This window comes from Macrobrachium nipponense, chromosome 30 (assembly GCF_015104395.2).
Source record: "Macrobrachium nipponense isolate FS-2020 chromosome 30, ASM1510439v2, whole genome shotgun sequence".
NCBI lineage: Eukaryota > Metazoa > Arthropoda > Malacostraca > Decapoda > Palaemonidae > Macrobrachium > Macrobrachium nipponense.
Window position 1 is genome coordinate 15,778,710 of NC_087218.1, and position 21,490 is coordinate 15,800,199.

The window sequence follows — 21,490 nt, forward strand, 5'->3', positions numbered from 1 at the left end:
TAATTCGGGACGTTTCTTGATGAAGTAGTCACATAGAACCAAATGTGTATCGTTGTAAAATAATTTGCAATGTAATAGCGAGCCATGCACATTGTCTCTTGTATAAGGTATGTGGCATATTCCTAATGGCTCTAATGGATTTCTGAGCATCTCAAAGTAAGTCGGAGATATTTTAAAAAGAAATAAAGGGATGCAGTACACTTCGCCGTAATGTAATGCAATGGGAGTAATACATGCACGATCTCCACTGAATACCTTTCGACGTATGCTTGCTTTGATGCCTGGATGTCGCAAGCGCTGTGGTTTACTACCCCCGGAATTATTTTCAGTGCACGTCACAAAGAACTCATTTGCATGCAGTTGCAAAGGAACTTTCAGTGTCACCTAAGGTCATATGAATTGCCAATTAAGCTATGTTGGTATATCATATCAAAAGGTGAAGGTATTGTGTATTTTCCAGTGTAAATGATTTCTTCTAATGAATTTCAGGAAAGTATCCTGTCAGCTGACATAGATAGAGTTGCCAGAGAGAGACAAAAAGAACAGTTACAGCTTTATTCATTCTGTTGAATGGAGGATTTCGCCCAGTGCAGAGAGAACTGGTCAGCTCTTGGAATTTACTCATTGCCACGTGTACACAGTCATCTCTTCAGTCCTGCTAATACACTTCGAATAACCTACTATTCGCTTACTTGGAGAGTAAGCCTACAAACTACTTCGCTGTTGTTTTTTTTGGGGGGGCCGGGGGGAAGGGGTAGGAAAGCCTACAAAGGTCTGAACAAGGTGTTTTGCTTTGTGGTAAAGATGGAAGAATTTTAGGATAGGATAATTATGATTTATTTATTAAAATGAAAATGTTAAAAAAAATAAGTGATATGCATGTTAAAAAGAAAAATTATTTCTAATAAAATATAATATATTTATTTTAATTTTCATTGGTGAAACAAGGATCTATTTGACCGTAGATTTTATCACGTTTTTATTCAAGTTAAGAATATAATGTTTACATCTTATGTGTGAGGGGAAAATCTTGCACACATCTCGAGAAAGCTGGAGTTCGGATCACGCCTTGTTTTCACTGAACTCTTCATTTCATTATCCTTGCCTTTACTCTTGCAATTCCTTCTTCCTTCACTGGTCCACTGGTGCTGTTGGCTAACGTCATGGCGTGCCGCTCAGATGTCACAGGTTCGCGCCTACCCCGCGTGCGATGAAAAATCACCGGCTTTGCATCATGATTAGCTACTGCTGCAGTAGGAGGTTGAAACCAACGTCTGGAAACTTGAATTTCAAGTCAATGACCCCTCTGGTGTGCTTGTTCCATGTGAATAGGTTTCATCTACTTGCGTGAACTTCTTCCACTGTGGTATCCTTACACTATCATATGCAGTCCATTAGCTCTTTTGATACGCATTTGTTTGAACACAAATTCATCAGGTTTCTCCAATCACCATTTAGAAGCATCCTTAGTGGCATCATCAATATATGATTATTAATATGATATAGTGTTACTTGTTGATCACCATTAATCCTCTTTGACTCTGTTTGATCTCTGTCCTTGAAGAGGGAGGTCTGTTGCATCCTTTGGGACTGATTTGCGTCCTAATGTCATTATATCCCATGTTCTTCCTCTAATTATCATTATACTCCGTAGGGGAGTAGTTCCGTCGAGGTGCACTGTAGGCATTACTTAAGGTTTTTTGCAGCGTCCCTTCGGCCCCTTATAGATGCAACCCCTTTCATTCTTGTTTTTGTATTACTGTACTATTATATATTGCTACTGTCAAAATACATATATCCCTCTTGACTGTATGAAGTAGTGTATAAGACTTTAGCAACATTTTTTCAGATTCCTAGATAGCTTAGAGAAAGGATGTTTAAAATGTGTGTTCAGATTTCTGCATTACATAATTTGTAAAAGAATATAGAACGTAGAATGTAGAAAGAGAGAGAATATCTTTGTCCATTCAAAGCTAGAATTGTTTCAGTAACTTTTCATCTCCTCGAGATTATTAGAGGAACTCTGAGATCTCCATTTGCTTTCCTAATCTGTCAACACGTTTTATAAGAGAGCTCTAGTCTTCATGATGTTTTGGGATTCTGTCATCACATATGATAAGGGACTTCTGCTTCGATCAATTGTAAGTTCGAGTATGTGTCTTTTTTTAACAGACTGGTCTCATACGCGTATGTCTTTGTCAAAGCCATGGTGCAGATTACACATTTTGTATGTAAAGTTGCGTAAGATTTCGAAGCTTCTAGAAAGAATTGTTGCCAAAAAAAAAAACGTTTTGTGTCATCTCCAGTCCAGCTTCCGTAAGGGAGAAGAATTTCATTACATCTTAGATACTCGAGGCGTTTACATCTCTTTCTCTCTCTCTCTCCCCTCTCTCTCCATCGTATAGCACTTTTGATTTTGTACTTATTGAATGGTCACTCGTAATTTGTAAATTTCAGATTTGATATTTCTTAGAGTTTATTTAGTATTATTTAGTGTGTTTTTGTGGAATCTGAACAAACATTGTTGCGTAACGGCGCCTGGTTTTGTGAAAACGTGAAACAAGCTGCAGCAAAAGAAAGAAAGAAATTGGTATACCAAAAAGGTAAAGGTGTGTTACATTTTTATTAGTTTGCAACTAATAACTAATAACTATTGGTTACTATGGCTTAGAGAACTGATAACTAATAGTTTACAATGGTTTGAGTAAATTTTACATTTTTACACATGGCAAATTTTTGTGTTTTGTGTTTATTCATTTGAAGTGATTTTTATGTTTTGTGCATTTGTCCATTTTCTTATTGAAGTGTGCCTTTTTATTTTATATTCTGTGTGATTAATACTTTTTGAAATTTGATATTTTCCACATTTTTTTGTATTTTCATTTGCATTCACAATTTAATTGACTTAGTTATTTTCATTAATTAATTGTTACACATTTAATTAAATTTAACACTTGTGAATTATTTGGGTTTACTTAGAATTCTTTTCAAGTTTTATTATTGTTTAGCACTTGTGAATTAATTTCCAAATTTCCATTCTTGCCTAACACTTTTGAATTTTGATTGAATTAATTTTCTTGAATTTTGTGATAAGTTAATTTTGATTTAATTCTACTTAATTGATTCAAGAATTAATTAAACTTTACTTTGTTTTCAAGTAACAGTAATTTTCCCTGATATTGTGAATTTCACTTATAAATTTTGAGTTTAATAATAAAATTTTTATAAGTGTTTTCATTTCTGACCAGTATATTTGCATTTGATTATGTTGATGTTAGGCAGAAACATAGAGTGATAATGATCTGTGTTTTTCCTTCAATTAACTTGAAGTGACTTAGAACCAGGGAAGTACTAGACTTTTGAAATCTTGGAAATACTTAGACTTTTAAAGTTGTTGATGGAGTGATGCCCTTTGATTAATTTAATTACTTACAAGATTACCTCACACCTGTTTTGATGAACTTAGTCTGATTTTCTGCAATACTGGTAAGTTGTTAAGGGATCACTGTTGCCTTTAGAGTATTCAGTCGTTTAGTACCTGTGATGAGGGTTCAGGTGTCTTGGCTTTGTAAGGCATCAATTAATGATTGGTAAGTGTAGTCACCAGATACTTGGCACTTCGTCACAGTACCCACTTTCGCATTCTCTTTCTCCTATAATTGTTTTCCATCTTCTATTAGTCATTTCAAAGAGCACCTGCGAAGTGTTCCTCTTGTTACACCTTTCAAACCTTTCTCCTCTGAATTTACCCTTCAGCGCTGAATGACCTCATAGGTCCCAGCGCTTGGCCTTTGGCACAAAAGTATAGCCTATTCTTATTATTAATACATGACAAGTTATCCTTATTATTATAAGAAAATAAAAACAAGCAGCAAACCTAATTTGGAAAATAGCTATAAAACATATAAAATATCAAAGTGAGGTATTAAGGCCCCATACACTGAACGATTGTCTGAACGACTGCCTGTGTCGTTCGTAAAAACACTGTGTATGGGCTTGTCTGAATGCAAAAGTGGGCGAAGCTTCGTGTTTGAATGATCTCAGCGGGAATCTGTCACGACCAGGTTGCTGGCTTGCGACTTAAGTCTTTCATACACAGATCGTTCAATGTATGGGTTTGTCTGTCGATATAACGGTATCGCGCTCGTCTCTTCTAGAGATGATGCCTTGTCTTCTCGAGACAAAATCTTCGTTCAGACTGAAATCGGTGCGGAGATCGTTCGTACTGTCTGAATAGTGTGTGTGTGGGTCGATAACGACAATCGTTCAGTGTATGGGGACCTCAACGCTGTGTACAATCAGTAGTGCATGAGATTACCTCCGGCTGAGGAAAAGACATTTAGAGAAGGCTCTGATGTTTATTACTTATCAAATGCTGATCATAATTCTCTTATAGTTTTACCAGTTTTATGATTATTCACGGTCTGGATTATACGAATATAGTTATTGGAAAGCAAACCCACAGCAGTATGCCTGCTGGATATATTTCAAATAACAAAATCAAACTGACAGACTACTGTGAATTTACTTTCTCATTTTATTGACTCGTGTGATTACGAGTTTTCTTTGAATTTAATTATTGTTGCATTTTCCTTGAGATTGGTACAGCATAAGATTTTACCTTTGCCAAGTTGGCAAATTCTCACATGTCGATGACCACATTTGGTGTGACCCCACTATTATGATAAACAGACAAGTATTTCAAGATATAATCTCTTGAAAAACTTTCGAATGTCATGAAGGAATTGCCAAAGAATACACGGAATCCAATCATGGAAAAAATATGTATATAGGGAAATGGTGCCGAGGTCTCGTCGAGAGAGAGAGAGAGAGAAATCACGGCCGGGGAGAAAGCTCACATCATTTGTTCTTATGTATAAAACAAATTTCTTTCAGGTGAATTTTCCTCGCAAGGAGCGTTGGGAAATGCACATCAGCCTTCAGAGCGCGCATGCGCACACACTTACCCAAAACGAAGAGAGAAAATCACTTTATGTCTGAGCGAGGAATCGTGAAGTTCGCTCATAATTCTCTTACAAATAAGGGAATAGAGATTTCACCCAGTGCACTCTATTTCGCGCTCGCAAACGCGAAACATTTAAAGACAAAAATAATTCAATGTTCGAGAGAGAAGTATTGCGATCCCTGCCCTGAATACGTGCTTGTCTTCCCGAGATTCTCTGACCGTGGGGCTTCTCTCCGTATAGCCTAGCACCCGCTGGGACCGAGCCCAGCCATTCCCCAATTTTTCGTAACAGTGCCTGACCTGCACCAAGGCTGCTTTTACTTTTCGTTTACTCGGGGAGCCGTTACAAAGGCGTATCCCGCTGGCTACTACTGCTAGACTGTTTGTTTATTCTAATGTCATGTAATGCGAGAGTCCAAAATTCTGGTTTTGATAAGCATGTATCAGTTTACGTCATATAAGGACTTCATTGGCAGAATGAGTCTCGGTTTCCACGTCAGCCGGAAACTCCCTTAAAAGTCTTAGCTATCTGAATCCTCTGTAGGGCAGATACACGATCGATGTCGAAAAATAAACAGAAATAAAAAGGCAATAATCCTAATATTAAATTTTTTGTGGGATCCAGTGAAAGCACATAAATTTCAAATTTTTCTGAGTGGCGATCAGACTTTCCTTCAAATACATGATGGAATTGCAGTAATTATAACTTATTTCGCAAGGGATGACGAGGAAATAACTCAACTTTGTCGGTAAACAGGGTGTGGGGCTAGCACCTTCATCCCTTGCTGTGATGATAACCTATATAGATTGAGTAAGCATCCAGGTATTTATACATCCTATATTAAACTGTGTCCTCCATCAAGGGATGGCTCTGTAGATGACCTAGATATAAGTCACTCCAATATTCACGTTTTTCGCTTACTCAGGGAGTAAGCCTACAAACTACTCTGTTATTGGGGGGAGAGTTAGGAAAGGTCTATGGAAGAGCATAAAAAGGTCGGAAACGGTGTTTCGCGTTGAGATAAAGATACAAGAATTTTAGGATAGGATATTTATGATTTATTCATAAGGTATGAATATGTAAAAAATAAATAATGTCCGTGGTGAACAGTACAGAAAAATTATATCTACTAAAATATAGCGTATTTGTTTCAATTTTCGTTGGTGAAACAGGGCTCTATGTAGCCATAGATTGTAGCATGTTTTAATCTAATCAGTGTTCTGAATTTCGGCTATATTTCTGTTCGATTAATTTGTGTTTCCACACATAACTGAGAATTATGAATGTGTTTAATTTGTGTCCTTTTTATTTTATCCTCGTTGTTAGTATGAGTAATACTATAAGTATGAATATCAATTACGAAGACCACTTCACGTTAAGTTAGGAATATAATGTTTACACCTTTTTTTCTGCTGAATCACAAGGAAACTCCCGTGGCAGTCTCGTAACTCCACAAAAGGCTCATCAGTAGCTCTTCAAGCTCACATACACTAAAAGCACCATTCACTTCTATCTTGCAGAACTTGAATATTAAGGCTGTTCACCTTCCGATGCCTCTTCTACAAACACCATAGATCCACGAAAGTCTCTCTGAAATGAGGTCCTACGCGTCTATAGCCCTCCCTCTTAAATGTAAAAGCTTGGGGAAGTCACAGTGATCAGACATTTGGGTAGAGAGCTGATAGGAAGGAAAATAAAGCATAAATTCAGACTTATATATATATATCTATATATATATATATATATATATATATATATGAATAACTTGATCACGAGTATATAAAATGGGATGCTATGTATAAATAAAGGTTTTTTGTCACAAAGGAAAATGAAAAAGCGAGATAGCCGAGTAATTTCGGTCCTATTCGGACCCTTTACCGAAAGTACTCGGCTATCTCGCTTTTCATTTTTCCTTCGTGGCAAAAACCTATATATATATATATATATATATATATATATATATATATATAATATATATATATAGATAGATAGATATAGATAAGCAACACAGTCACGTGTGGAACAGAAGTAAAATCCTGCGTCACATCAGGATCGAACCCTTTCCATAGGCAAGGATGTTGCCAACTAAGCCACACTTATGTCCTTGTGTTTTTCCCTTGAAAGACTCGATCTTGATGTCAGAAATTAGAATGTATATATTATATATATATATATATATATATATATATATATTATATAGATATATATATATATATATATATATATATATATATATGTATATATATATATTATATATACAGATGCCAGATAACTGAAGGAAAGGTGGCACAGACATTTCAAGTGGTCTTACGGCCTATTTTAAGATTTTAAGCTTAGTAATGGTCGACCCATCACCAAAAGCAAAGACGATCGCAGTCCACTTTTGGGAGGTAATAATAAAATATTTTCGAAGTTTATTTCCATATGTGAATTTGTTTAAAACGAAGGTAGACATGAACCATGTTACCAATAAAATTTGTACTAAAATTTAACAAAAGCAGGTGCTACCAAACTGATGTAACGTACGCATAGTAAAACACCATCTCCAAGACAAAGAAATAGTCCATAGTTCATGGATGATTGTTATGGACCGAGAGAGGTCCGCTTCAGGTTTGATATGAAAATAAACAAATAGAATTCAACACCAACAGTTGAAACTGGGGATACGAATATAGAAAGAAACACTAACACAGCAAAGGTTTATTTACAAGCTTACTAACAAAGATAAATGCAGAACGGTGTCTCCTATTTACATAAAAAAGGCAAAATCTTACAGTGCATGAACTGGGGAAGAAGTGAGGTAGTTCAAATACTTGCTGGTCAGTTTTGCGACTCGAAGCGGTGGCTCCACAAAGGAGAACGGTGGAACTTTAGTCATCTTCTTGACTCCGTACTGAGGAAGGCAATGTCTATTCTTGATACTCGAAGGGCAGGAACTCCTCGAAATCTATAGCAGAAAGTTTTTTCTCTCAAGGCTTGCTCAACGTCAAAAATATCTCGGTCGTCCACTCCTGACGACGACTTGACCAGAATTCAACCAACTCTCGAGTGACTTTTCCTCTCTGATCCATCGTAGGTTCCTTCTTCTCTTATCACTTTCTGATGATCTCTGCTGCTGAGCTCTCACTGATAATCTGATCTGTGGCTCTTACTGATGATCTCTTCTGTGACAAACTGATGATCTCTGATCTCTCCTACTTTGTCAGTCGTATTTATAAGGCATTCTGGGGGCGGGGCCTACGGCGAACATCACAGACTCCCGAGATTACCGGAACTTCTTGGAAGAATATAGACGAAGTATTGCATCAGAAATTGCGGCGTTCCTCACGTCACGTCAGCGCCTGTCAAGTTCCACAACACACCTGCCGATTCTCGAACCATCATGAGAACAGGCTCCTCCAACAACATGCGCGAATGCCTTCCTGCTGCAGAACTTCTCGAAGATGCGTTTTCCTTTCCTTTAACTCGTAATTCTTTGCTATGAAGCAATTACCATCACAATGATGAAATTATTTCTCGGATAAAAAAAGGTTTAGTTAGAGTTGATATCCAAGAAAACTTTTGATAATCCACAAGCAAAATTTCATCATGACATGGCAAGACAGTTGAGGTCAACTTACTCATTATCATGAAGAAACTTGCCGATGAAAATGCTTTAGTCACCCTCTTAATATCTCACGTTTTCTCTTACTCGATAATCTCCCCCCATCTAAGAGACAGGATAAGCCGGCCACCCCCCAGGATCTGTTAAATAAGATTCTGCTATATCATGTCGATAATATTTTCAATTTCTATATTTTATCCCATTATTCTTTGGGCCACAACGAGGTCGCGACTGCAAGAAAGAATAATGGATGCCTGTTGTCATTCTGAAGCCAGACGACCATGACCATCCAGTAGTGCAAATATCGAAAGTCAGCAAATGGAAAAGAAAGAGCGCTAACTCTCTTTGCACACACACACACACACACACACACACACATTTGCATCACAATCCATCTGAGTATAAATCAGTGCATTTAGATTTCACCATCTTTTTCGTATCAGTGTCTAATTATATTAAGTTATTTTTCACCTTTACAATTTCATATTTATTATAAAATAGAACTAACATGTGGCTAGTTTAGAATAAGCTGGTCTTGTGCCAGTACGTACATGTTTTCGCCTTAGGACGACCTGCATATGTTGTAAGGTAATAAAGGAAATGACAGGCGTGGTATTATTAATAATAATAAAATGACTATAAATGAAATGTTTGCTGAAGGTTATATTGTGATTGGCATAGTTTATTTAAATGTTAGAGAAAACGTGGATTAATTTCATGTAATATTTAGTGTATCCTCTAAAATTAATTAACTGATAGTCATCAGCAGCTTTAATATCTATTGAAAGAGAGAGAGAGAGAGAGAGAGAGAGAGAGAGAGAGAGAGAGAGAGAGAGAGAGAGAGAGAGAGAGAGAGAGAGAGAGAGAGAGAGAAGGGTCAGTACTTATACAACCCCGTCCATCTTCGTTGACGGAGACACCACACTACCCTGTGGAACACCACACAATATGGGCTCTGGTTACCTTATATATAGTCTACTTACTTAAAATATCTTGCTGTTGATTTCCTAGAAAATGTTGCTGGTGGTCGCTAGACGAGATTGATGCTCAAGGCTTCAAAACAATTGGTCGCTAAAAGAAACGCTCTGCACTAGCATAATCTAGAACGAAAGAAGTATCGCTAAAACTTAGGTTGCTTCAAGAGTACCTCTACGAGTTGCTAAAAAATACTGTTACCGTTTGTTTAACAAGAAATAATAAAAACAAGTACTTATCCTCCACCAAGTTTATAAAGCAAAGAATCTTTTGCTTAAAACCGTGAAGCTAAAGAAGCAAGAAAAAAATGCATTTCCATTTCAAGGCAGAAAATTCGTGAGAATAAAAAGACTGAGAGAGAGAGAGAGAGAGAGAGAGAGAGAGAATTACTACGAAATCATCGATGGCTACTTTGCCCGTATTTACAGTAGCTACCAGAAGGCAGCAGAACATATTTGCTACCAATATGTGTTAATTTACAGATATTCAAGGGTTAATATTAAAGGACGGTGTTTGCTTAGTTGCGTGATAAAAGAGGAACAAACGTTGGACAGTAGGTATTCCTTTTCTGTTGACTAAAATTTGCGATGAGCAAACGTTATTCCCTGACTTTGAAAGGTTGCGTAACGTTCAAACGACTCTGAGAAACAGCAGTTGCATTTTAAAGATAAAAACTGGAGATTTTGAGCTGCATCTACTTAAAAAATACAATTTATATCTTCTAGACGTACCCAACAATGTAATCTGCTATATGAATGACATTGGTCAGTTCCGTACATTGACCGCCGGATGGTCCGTTCATTGGCTCAAATCCGCCTGTACGGTGCCACTTGTTTTCGTTCAAATTTACATCTTTTGGAAGTAAGTGAGGTAACTTTTTATATACAATCTTGCACAAAGTCTAATTCAAAATTAAAATTGTATTTTAATAGATATTTTATTGTTTTATAATTCCTAATTTGATAACTATATGTGGTTTAAATTGAAAAATATCCAAAATAAAAATGAGAAAAATGTACTCCGGATGTCTTTACTCCCTAACTACCAGCAGTGGACGTCAGCTCTCCCAGTCAGTCAGTGGGTTACCGAAACATAGATCCAGGAACGTCACCAACTACAGGGTGAGAACGCTGACAAGTGAATTCGGCTGTTAATATGTTTCTTGCCATTGATAACCTCTGTCCATTGGGAGTTGACGTATTGGGACGAAGACGAAGGCCGGAAATGATGGGGATTCTTCGCCACCCAAAAGTGTTTTATTTTTATTGAGGTTCAAAGCAACGACCCTAAGCTGCTGCAGGCTACTGACGTAGGCAACCCCGAACTCCCCCGCAGGTCAAAATACGTCAGATGGAGTGACCTCCACTCTCTGAAGGTTGATGTTCGTTATGTGAATTCTACGAGCAAAGGGCATTGGTTAATACGGTATTTTATGATGTGGTGGGTGTGTTCGTCTGCTGTCACAAGGGCGAATACGCAATCGAGGGCTTCGACTGATTACTTAGGAGCGGTATTTGATTTGCAAATGGGTTGGGGTGCCCTATCCAGGCCCCAGTATCAACGTAGGTTAAGGTATAGAATGGTTAAGAATTATTCATGTATTGGGTTTCACATAGGCTATACTACCTAGGGGGAAACATCAGTACAGGCCAACCCTCATCACGGTAGACGGGTCTTATTCACTCGATATTTAATTGGTGAAACATGAATACAATTGCAACTCTAAGCATACCATTTAAAAGACTGAAGTTTCGTCAACATATTGTGATATATGAAAGCCCCATACGAACTAAAATAAGCATGTGAGCTCTTCGTAAATATGTTTTCAAGGCAGTTTTGAAATCCAATATGGCGGCTACGTTTTTCATGGACGGTTCTCATCAGTGACGGACACCATCTTTCCCCAGCCTTCCCAGCACTCATTTGAACAATGTTAGCGTATGTATGTAACGTTTATTGATCTTACTCAAGATTGCAGTTGTAATCAGCACAATAAAACAACATTTTGTTTGCCTATATTAGTGAAAGTATGAAACTTGTTATTCCCGGGGTTATGGTTGGAACTTGAATTCATTTTCTTGACCTGTAACTCGGCGGTTTTTATCATTACTGCCATCACAACTGAAACTCCACAGTGCTTATTTGATTGTTATTATACACATTTTGGTCTCAGTTCACTCCACATTGCACTTTAAACCCGTTGCTGTTCCTGGTTTCTAAGCGCGCGCGCCATAAAACACAATTACAAATAGCAGGACGACGACAGACGACGACAGACGACGCGAAACTGCAAAGTTTTGATTCCCTAAAACTGTTTACTTTACTCGTTATTTAGTTTAAATTTACATTGTTATTTAAAAATTTTGATTTAATTCATGTATATTATCCCTTTTTGCAACCAAATTACCCCGAAAAATTACAGATATTTCTAACGTAGATAAAATCAAATGTTTCTAACGTTTTCGTACATCTGGCTGCCGAAAACCATAGAGGAACGAATACGGAAAAGTGCATAGAGGAACGACTACGTTTTTTTTTTTTTTTTTTTTTTTTTTGCTTTTTTGTTTTTGCTAGCACTTTTCATTGATTTCAGTCTTTATTAGTATTTTGAATTTCTTAAATAATCGTATGCCAGAAATAAATGTAACCTTTAATGTTTGCATGCTTTAATGTTTGCATGCTAAGAATGGCAAAATCATCGTTGCCACATTAGTGGAGGCTTCACACTACGCCGTTCCATTATCCTGTAAGCGTCCGCCCCCTGATAAGCTCGCTGCTAAACGTACGTCACGCTTTTTTTTTTTTGTAATCAGCGATCATAGCATGGATGATAGTTTTTTCAAAGTTAATATTGATTTTTATGCTTGTTATTCATACTGTAATTAACTGTAGGAAATTCTCTCTCTCTATCTCTCTCTCTCTCTCTCTCTCTCTCTCTCTCTCTCTCTCTCTCTCTCTCTCTCTCTCTCTCTCTCTCTCGGAGTCCAGTCACTCGGCAAAGAAAAGTCATCTTCACTCCGCAATTGGAAGAAAAGTTTGTATCATCACTGGAGGATTCAGAACTAGAGCTCTCATCATCAAATAGGTTATCAATATCACACTCCTCATCTAGTATTTGATTGATCTCACCTAAAGAAATATGCCCTCCTCCTTTCTTTGGGACATTCATTGTGAAAGACGCGAAATCCAATTTGTCTCGATAAACGGCGCCCGAAGCGTATTGAAAGGAAACCAACAGGGACAGGCAGTTTTCTAGCATAAGCGACCACCAGGAAAGAGTTGCCAGGCTGGAAATAAGTTTCCCATGTGCTGAGTGTGTTACCAAATGATGTTCCTACACTTTCTATACGAGTAAACGTATTATTACGGGGCTGACGGCTTGACAAGCACAGTTAAAGTCTTGAACGTAATATCCCGTTGAAGGCGCTACCGAGTAGATCGCGGTAAACGTATTATTACAGGTTATAAACTGTTTCCATGAATTCTAGTTGTCATAGTAATGCAATAATGATAAAATTGCTTTAATATTTATGTATATATACTTCCAATACATAGCCATAATTTCACCAATTTCAACGTTTTGTGTGTAGTCTTATACCCAGTTTGGAGGGTCAACACATACCGAATGGCAACAGAGAGAGAGAGAGAGAGAGACGAGAGAGAGAGCGAGAGAGAGAGAGAGAGAGAGAGAGAGGAAGAGAGAGAGAAGAGAGAGAGGAAGAAAGGAAGGCGGAGGAACGAAGAAGAAAAGGGATGGCGGTGGAGGGGGGGGGGGTTGGGGAGAGGGTAGGTGGAGCTTTATACGCGTGTTCGTATCATTTCTGCATAATGGAGTTTTTGTCTCTTGGTACAAGGACAAGTGTCGTTATTCTTTACGATTAGTGATTCACGATACCCCTTATAAATTACGGCACTGGGTGTAATGAACTATAGCAAAATCTCGTTCTGTAAGAGTGTTCGTTACAAAAATAGGTATTGTCCCAAAAACGTGCTTGCACTGTCTCTGAAACCCATAGTAGACATGCTGCTTAGTTGTCAATCAAGTTTTTATAACCAAGTATTTTTACAAGCTAGCTATTGAATAAATTTGTATTTTTCTCAGTCAAACATATGCCCCTCAATGCTAACTTTCCTCTTTTAAACGACTTTCTGGTCATTGCAAATTCGGCCCCATAATTTCTTATGGTGCGAAAACAGACAAGAGGCCCATGGACCGAAAAACGATTGAGTCACACTACGGCGATAATCCAGCAGTAAAACATCTTCATATATCCAAAAAGTAAATAATAAAGATATATATGCGCATTACGATTTATAACAATTACATGTATAGCTGATAACAATCTGCATGAATAACTGGTAAACTGTTCTGCAATGACAGTTGAGTATAGCAATTATTTACAATAGGTACGAAAGTCAAGATGTCGTGACGTCATAATACAGAACTTGAAAGAACGTTCTAATTCAGAAAAAATAATTACTTAAATTTGAGTCAGAGTCGAGTTACTTTTTCAATAACGAATATTTTCAAATTAATCATCATAAATATGTAAAATATTGATGTTTTACTACTTATTTAAAAATAGCCAAGAGCACGCTTTCTCGTCATCTTCTACACACAGCTGTTTACGCCTGGCTTGTTGTTGATGAGAAATCGTGTTTCGATTGTTTGTGATAAAGTCTCCAGCGTCTGTGGGTACAAGTGGTGTGCGGATTTATCAAACAGGAAAGGATGGTAGTTTATTGACACAAGCTACTCCGTAAACATCGAGATGGCGTCAATCTTCTAAATACCTCGAGTTGTAAGTAAAAATGTTGAACGCGTTTTGGTTTTGTGAGATTTCCACTGCCGTGGGCGCCATTTTCAGTACCCTCTGTTTAAATCTGTTTAAATCTTAAAATTTGGCCTTAATTTCTAACTTTGGGGAAAATACTTACTTCGAAAGGAGAGTAGAGGTTCTTTAGCTCCGTTTCTCACCAACAACAAGTCGCGACTGATGCCCCATCTCGGGTGTCAGGACGCGTTATAATGTACTTTTTCGGAGGGTGGCTTGCACTGATGGTAGCTGGCCTGCGTGGCCTGCTTTGATGTTTTACCCTAAGTAGTAGTTTGTACCTAGGTAGTAGGCTATAGTAGCTTAGCTTAGTAGGTTACCTAGGTAGGTTACTTGGGTTACAGAAACAACACTAGGTAGGTAGGTAGGTATACTAGGCTACCTAGCTACCTACCTAGTATCTAGGTAGTAGGTATAGCTATACTAAGGAATGTCACGCTATTCTACCGCAAGTGATTTAGGTACTACCTAGATACTACCTATCGGTATTATTTCATTTATGGACATTAGGCTAATAATGTAGCGTATTTTAACTTAGTTTCACTATGTTAAGGAAGTGATAACAAAACACTTCTTCTCAATACATTATTGTCGCTAATGCATATTTACAGAGAAAAAAAAAATTAAGTTTTTACTTCTAATTTTTTCCTAAGTCGGGAGAGGTGTTTCCTCTACACCGTCTACGGTAATGTTTACTTTTAATGAGCCCTCTAACTTACTCTCTTACGCAAACAAAAGCAGTTCCAGTTACTCATTATTGGCTGACAGGTGTGCATCGTTATAACCAATTACGAACGACTTAGTCGAAAACTAAGTTTCACTAGCATTTCAGCGGAGTAAAAAAGTTACCTGTCTAGTGTCCACTGGTATCCTTGTTTGACTGAATACTCGAATAATGAAGCAAAAAACGGCATTTTGTCTTCCTGTACCTATGGCAGAGGCAGTGGCTGGCCCTTCTGGCATTAATTTTGACAGACCTTCGATTTCCTACCGATTGTTTGCAGTGCAATGTGGTCGTCGGGTACCTGGCCACTTCCTACTTTAAGTTGCATGTCAGGGCACATCTTTATCAACCAACAGTTTAAGGTAAGCTTCATTAATTTATAGAGTATATTATAATGGTGGTAGTATAACGATGTATACAGCAGTACATCACTTTGGATTTGGTTTGATGGATGTTAGGTAGTGGCGTTAAGGGGGGGCCGGGGGGGGTCGCCAGGGGGGCAGAGCCCCCCCCCTCCCCCCCGCTAGGCCTAGGTAGGGGTACAGGGCCCTAGGTAAGGTTAGGTGTTGTATTAGTTTCGGTAGTGCCCCGAAAATCACTGTGGCCTTAAGGGGGGATCGCGCCCCCCCCCCCCCCCCCCCCCCCCCCCTCCCGCCGCTAGGCCTAGGTAGGGGTACAGGGCCCTAGGTAAGGTTAGGTGGTTGTATTAGGTTTGGTAGTGCCTCGAAAATCACTTTTCTCCTCCCCCCAACCCAAAAAACCCGCTTCCCACTGGGATCCCCCATAATTGAAGTAGTAGGGTTTTATGCTTAGATGTGTGTAAGAGTAACTCTTTGTTTCTTTTTTATTCATTTCCTTCTTTTATGTTTCTATGCGATGTGCAACACCAATCTGGTCGTTTTTTTGCCGTTTTTCGCCGTTAATACTTGAAAAACGGGTGCGGCCTTCTCCTGGACATTTAACCTTTTTTCTGGAAAAACTCGTTTTTTTAACTCCAATTACATAGTAAATCTCTAAATCGGATGGTTTGCTCAAAATAAATGTTAAATCCGTTAGAACTACATTATTTCTGATGCAACAAATATATTTTTATCAGTTTTCCCCAACCCATAATGGTTGAAACTGTAAATTTTACCCTGCCATTTTCTCATATAAAATTCTTGGCTCGGGTTTTCCCATTTCCAGTGTTTTTATTTATTTCGAATTCAGTGTCTACCTGTATACGGCCCATTTTATATGTTTTGAGTGTTAATTTAGGGTTTTTTTTTTCCTCCATTTTGCCCTGTTTTTACCTACTTTGTCTCCCCCACCCAAAACCCCGCTTCCCGAGGAGGTTCCCCCAGATTGTTATCTATAGGGGAGGGATGGTGGAAGGATAAGTATTCATTGCGATGGAAATAAACCTCAAAATCATTCAAATCACATCATAATACAACAGAAAAAACTACTATTTTATGGTGAAAGCAATTAATGTCCATAAGTAAAATAATACCACCTATCCTTATGAGGACAGCACACCCTAATTACCTAGAACTGTTTCACTGTTGTATCAAGTAGTTACGTAGGCTACAGAAATTTGCACAAGATGTGAAATTAACTGGGTAAAACAAAAAAATTACAACGCCCCTCTGGTTCAGTAACTACCAGGCAATGTGCAAAATGGGGCTGTGGTTAGTACAAACCCCAGTAGATCTATATTACCTACTATTCCGCGTCAGCCTTGACTATGGCAGTTGCATTTTTTCTATGCAGTTTTACATCCTGAACAAGAATTTTAAGTAATATTTATTCGGACGACTGTAATTAACCCCCAGGGGCTCGTACTAAACACAGCGAAATACATTTGACGCCCCAATTCCTGGTGGCTCTCGTATTAGTGGGGACCAACCCCATGGGTACCAAGATGGAAACAAGTAAAAGGCAGTATATACTAGACATGCACAGAACCATAGGTAGGTAGTAGCTAGTACGTAGGGTAAAATACTGATTGGCCAGCCTCTACCATAGCGCGACCACCTTTCCGAAAATCGGAAATTATGGCCTTAATTTGAGACTAGTGAGAAAAAACTTGCTTCGAGAGGAAAGTATAGAGGTCTCGAGGTGTTGCTTCGACAGACGTTGGCTCTTGACTAATGTCTATTGTGGGTTACAGGACGTGTTAAAGTACTTTTTGGTAAGGTGGTTGCGTTATGGTAAAGGCCGGCCATTCGGTATTTTACCCTATGTATACAAAAGTCAGTATTCCGGTCAGTGACTTGTTGGAACCAGAACACGGTAGTAGTCTTCAGTTTTATCATAGATTGGAATAGGGGTGAAAGAAATTCAGACCCCTCGTCTCCATCGAAATTCCTAGTATTTATGTTAGTAAGCTTAATATTTCTGAGCCTATGCTTCAGGGTTACTACAGCAAAGTTGCCGAGTCAGAACCTATTTAGGTGGGTAATGTGCTGCTGCCTTGGTTAGGTAAGGTTAGTGTGTATTTTGGGAACAGTCAAAGCATGGGTAAAATTTTAGAATTGCACATACCTTAATTGAGTTAGGTTAATAATGTATATATTAGTTTTTTCAAGTAAGCTAGTTATGTAACTATAAATTTGATAGGCCTAGTTATTTTTTTAGGAAATGCTTTAACCAAGGTCAGTATAATGTACTTTGAACAACACCTAATCAGGTAGAGGGCATAGGCTGCATACCCAATTTTTCTCAATATAACTGAAATAAAATTTTCAAGATTTCATCTTGTATATACTTATATATGCAGTGAACATTTATAGAAAGGTCCAGTTTTGGGAAAAAAGACCCCCCCCCCAACAAACTCTGGGTACGGGCATGAGAGGGATAAGCATCCTGTAGCAGGAAATGAAGGTTATAGACTTGTATAAGAATTTATGAGTTTACAGTGGGCAGGGTACTGCCTTGAATACTTTGCACAAATTCCTGGATGCTTCATCCATTTCATGACTTAACACTGCAAGTGTTATATATTTTGAGTATGGCCCTGCAATTATACCATGTATGGCAGTATCCTAAATTTTTAAAATAATAATCTACAGGCAGTCCCCGATTTATGACAGGTTCGGGTTACGACGTTCCGAGGTTAAGGCGCTTCTCAATTATATTCATCAGACATTATTTCCAGGGTTACGACGCCTACAACGCTCATCTGGCAGATGAAATATGACACCAAAAATGCAAAATAATCAATATTTGAAGGTTTTTTTCATGAAAAATGCAATAAGAATGCAATTTACATAGTTTTCAATGCACCCGTAGCATTAAAAGTAAGGTTTTCTTAGGATTTTTTACGATGTTCTGGCTTACAACGATTTTCGGCTTACGATGCGTCTCAAGAACGTAACCCCCGTCGTAACCCGGGGACTGCCTGTACATGATACACAACCCAAATCACCAAGGTTGTAGTAGGCAGCCCAGCTATCACTTGTATATTGAGAGACCCATTAAAGATTGTCTTACAATAATTTGCGATGTCTGGAGTCAATGAAGGAATAATAAACTTTTTTGATGATTCAAATAAGCACCCGACTGAGGTACCAAAACTGCTGAAAGTTGCTAGGAAGTAATGTAAATTTTCTGAGGGATTTTAATAAATTTAGATAAAAAAATTTAAAGAAAAAACTAGCTAAATTGCCAAAATTCTGTGTCTTTGGAGCTAGTAGTGGTACATACATTTATAATTTTTTAATATCAGAAACAATGCGCACTACGGAAGTTGTAATTTTTATTGCCCTTCAAAATTAGTCTTAAAATTTCATGTATGTAGTTCAAATCAGGTTTTTGTTTTTATATTTTATTGATGGTATTGGACAGATTTCAAAATACAGTGGTCCCTCTGTATTCGTTGGGGATGCATACCAGACCCCCCCCTCCCTGAAAATTTAGAGCCAGCGAATAGTTGGAACCCCTATAAAAATGCTGAAAACAGCCTATTTTGTTAGTTAAAACTCAAGAAAAACCCACAAAAAACTTTTACACTTGGCTTTTTTAATAGTTTTATCACATAAAGTGCATTTTATGATAAAATTGAAAAAAAAAAAAAAAACATGAATTTGTGGATATTTCTCATAGAAAAATACCGCGAATATGCGAATTGAACGTGAATAATGCGGGGAAATGTTCCCGAGAGATCCACGAATGTGAGTCTGCGAATCTGGAGAACACGAATACTATGTGGGGCCCACTGTATGCTTAATCCTCATTCATTTTTGTTTTCTCTTACTCTTCTCTCTCAGTGTTCCATGTGGGTAGTTTCATGATGGTCTTAAGGTTTGAATCTGTAGTCTGGTCATATTTTCATAACAGTTACAAAACAGCCGAAGTTTTTGTTTTTGAGAAAAACTTAGTAAATTAGTCTTAAAAACTCTTGTAACACTGGGTTTTTCTTAAGATCGGTTGATACTGCATATATGACTTAAAAGTTTTTTGTAAATCAGATTATGTTCACAAACAATAGTGAACTAGTTTACAAAAATGCTCGCGATATCTAACCTCCTTCCTTTTAGAGTATTACACTGATTATTACAGAGATATGTTATGGTAAGGTAAATATATACATGGAAAGGTAGGTTACTGAATATAGTAGATACTTTGTACTTTTTGTATAACTGAATCACGAAAGGTTGGAACGTGATAAGTCCATAAATAAAGGTATAAGCCACTTAAGGAAAAATAAACTATGGAGTTTCTGCAAGATCTTTCAACTCGACGTCCTTTACTCAGCAGATTTTGAAGAAACTCCGTTGTTTATTTTTCCTTCATGGTTTTTACCTTTAACTATGTACTTTGAGGGGCATGTGAAGGAACATTCATACTTTTGTTTGTTACAGTGGTCTTCATAATGATGGTTAAGGACCGTGAGGGTTCTCCATTCTCAATGGTGTTAAGGATGATGTATGTAAAAAATACCTGTTATACTTTACACTTAATACCACTTATTGCAAGTTTTTGGTAATGATTCCACTTCCAATCTTTTTTACTTGTTTTTGGCTGATTTATTGTTATTTTTTTTCCTTTGTTATACTTCCAAAATGCAAAAAGTAGACTGGTGGGGTAGTTTGGGTCAGTGTTAAGAGCACTGCATCATCACCATCACATCACATGTGAATTTTATGTCAGACCTGCACATATGGAGTGTATGTACTGTGTGTGCTCTGATAACGTGCCTTCTGATCTACATTATCAAACAGGTCTTTGTAAATGCTGAAGAAGTTATATTACAGTATTTAGGTTTATGCTTCTTGATAACTTTCATAGTTAAGGATGAAGACATTCCAGAGATGTATAGTACTTTTTCACAAATGGTATTTTTTATACATTCAACTTCCCTGCCAGATATATACTTAGCTATAGACTCCGTCGTCTCCGACAGAATTTCAAATTTCGCGGCACACGCTACCGGTAGGTCAGGTGATCTACCGCCCTGCCCTGGGTGGCAGGACTAGGAACCATTCCCGTTTTCTAATCAGAATTCTTCTGTCACCCGGGCCATCAACATTGTTGTTGGTTCCTCTCGATTGGTTTTTCTTTTTTCACCGGCAATTGATCTTCTTGACCGACTTTTGGTGACGTATCTGGATTGTTGGATTGGCATACGCTTTTTGTGGACTGTTTTGTGGACTTTGATTTTGGAATTTTCTTTAAAAATGTCTGACTCTGGAATGGTTGTGAGACGTTGTGTGAATGTAGGCTGTAAGGTGAGGTTGCCGAAAGCTTCGGTAGACCCTCACACGGTATGCAAGGGTTGCAGGGAGTATGAATGTTCTTTTACTAATACTTGTAAGGAATGTGAGAATTTGAGTGAGAACGAATGGAAGAATCTAACTAATTATTTAAAAAAGTTAGAGAGAGAAAGAGTGAGGAAGGCTTCTTATAGAAGTTTTAAGTAGTTCTAGATCTGAACTAATTCCTAGCTTGGGATCTTCCCCAAGGGTAAGTATTGCTACTTCTCCTTCCATTGCAGCCCCTTCTCCTATTGCAGAACCTGTAGATTCAGCGAAAGAACTTGCGGATCTAAAAGCAGCCTTCAAGTCGATGGAAAACAAAATGGCTGCCATACAAGGTAAGGCTAGTGATTATTCAATGGACAGTGATATGAGTGTCCCCAGTGTAGTGGAGGGGGCATCTGGTCGGCTCAGCAACGCTCCTAGGTCTAGACCTCTTCCAAGCTCACATGCCCAGAGGAGAAGGAATGTCGAAAACCGAAAGGAGGTTGTGGAGAATCCCCACCGATCAGGTGTTCCTTCGGCGGTTTCTGTGACACCCCAGACTGCCAAGGATCGCTCATGTCAAAAAGGCGTTCCTGCTGTGATGTGTTTTTCGTCGTCGGGATCTTCATCCCCGAGACATGATTGGAGGGATTCAGATCGAT

At 38.1% G+C, this 21,490-nt stretch overlaps 1 protein-coding gene across 3 annotated transcripts in view; it reads left to right on the forward strand.

Moving 5' to 3' along the window:
* The first annotated feature begins 10,574 nt into the window (after nucleotides 1–10,574).
* The window catches only part of LOC135202317 (uncharacterized), a 102,117-nt gene continuing 91,201 nt past the window's right edge, over nucleotides 10,575–21,490 (forward strand). Inside the window, exon 1 of one of the 3 annotated variants that reach the window (XM_064231662.1) lies at nucleotides 10,575–10,667. Coding sequence is in view for 1 of the 3 variants with exons in the window: in XM_064231661.1 (XP_064087731.1) it covers nucleotides 11,072–11,118 (47 nt within the window). In the remaining 2 variants the exon portion in view is untranslated. Of the gene's footprint in view, nucleotides 10,668–10,899; nucleotides 10,922–11,056; nucleotides 11,119–21,490 lie in introns of those variants that run through there. The other 2 variants (XM_064231663.1, XM_064231661.1) reach the window with 2 other exon arrangements.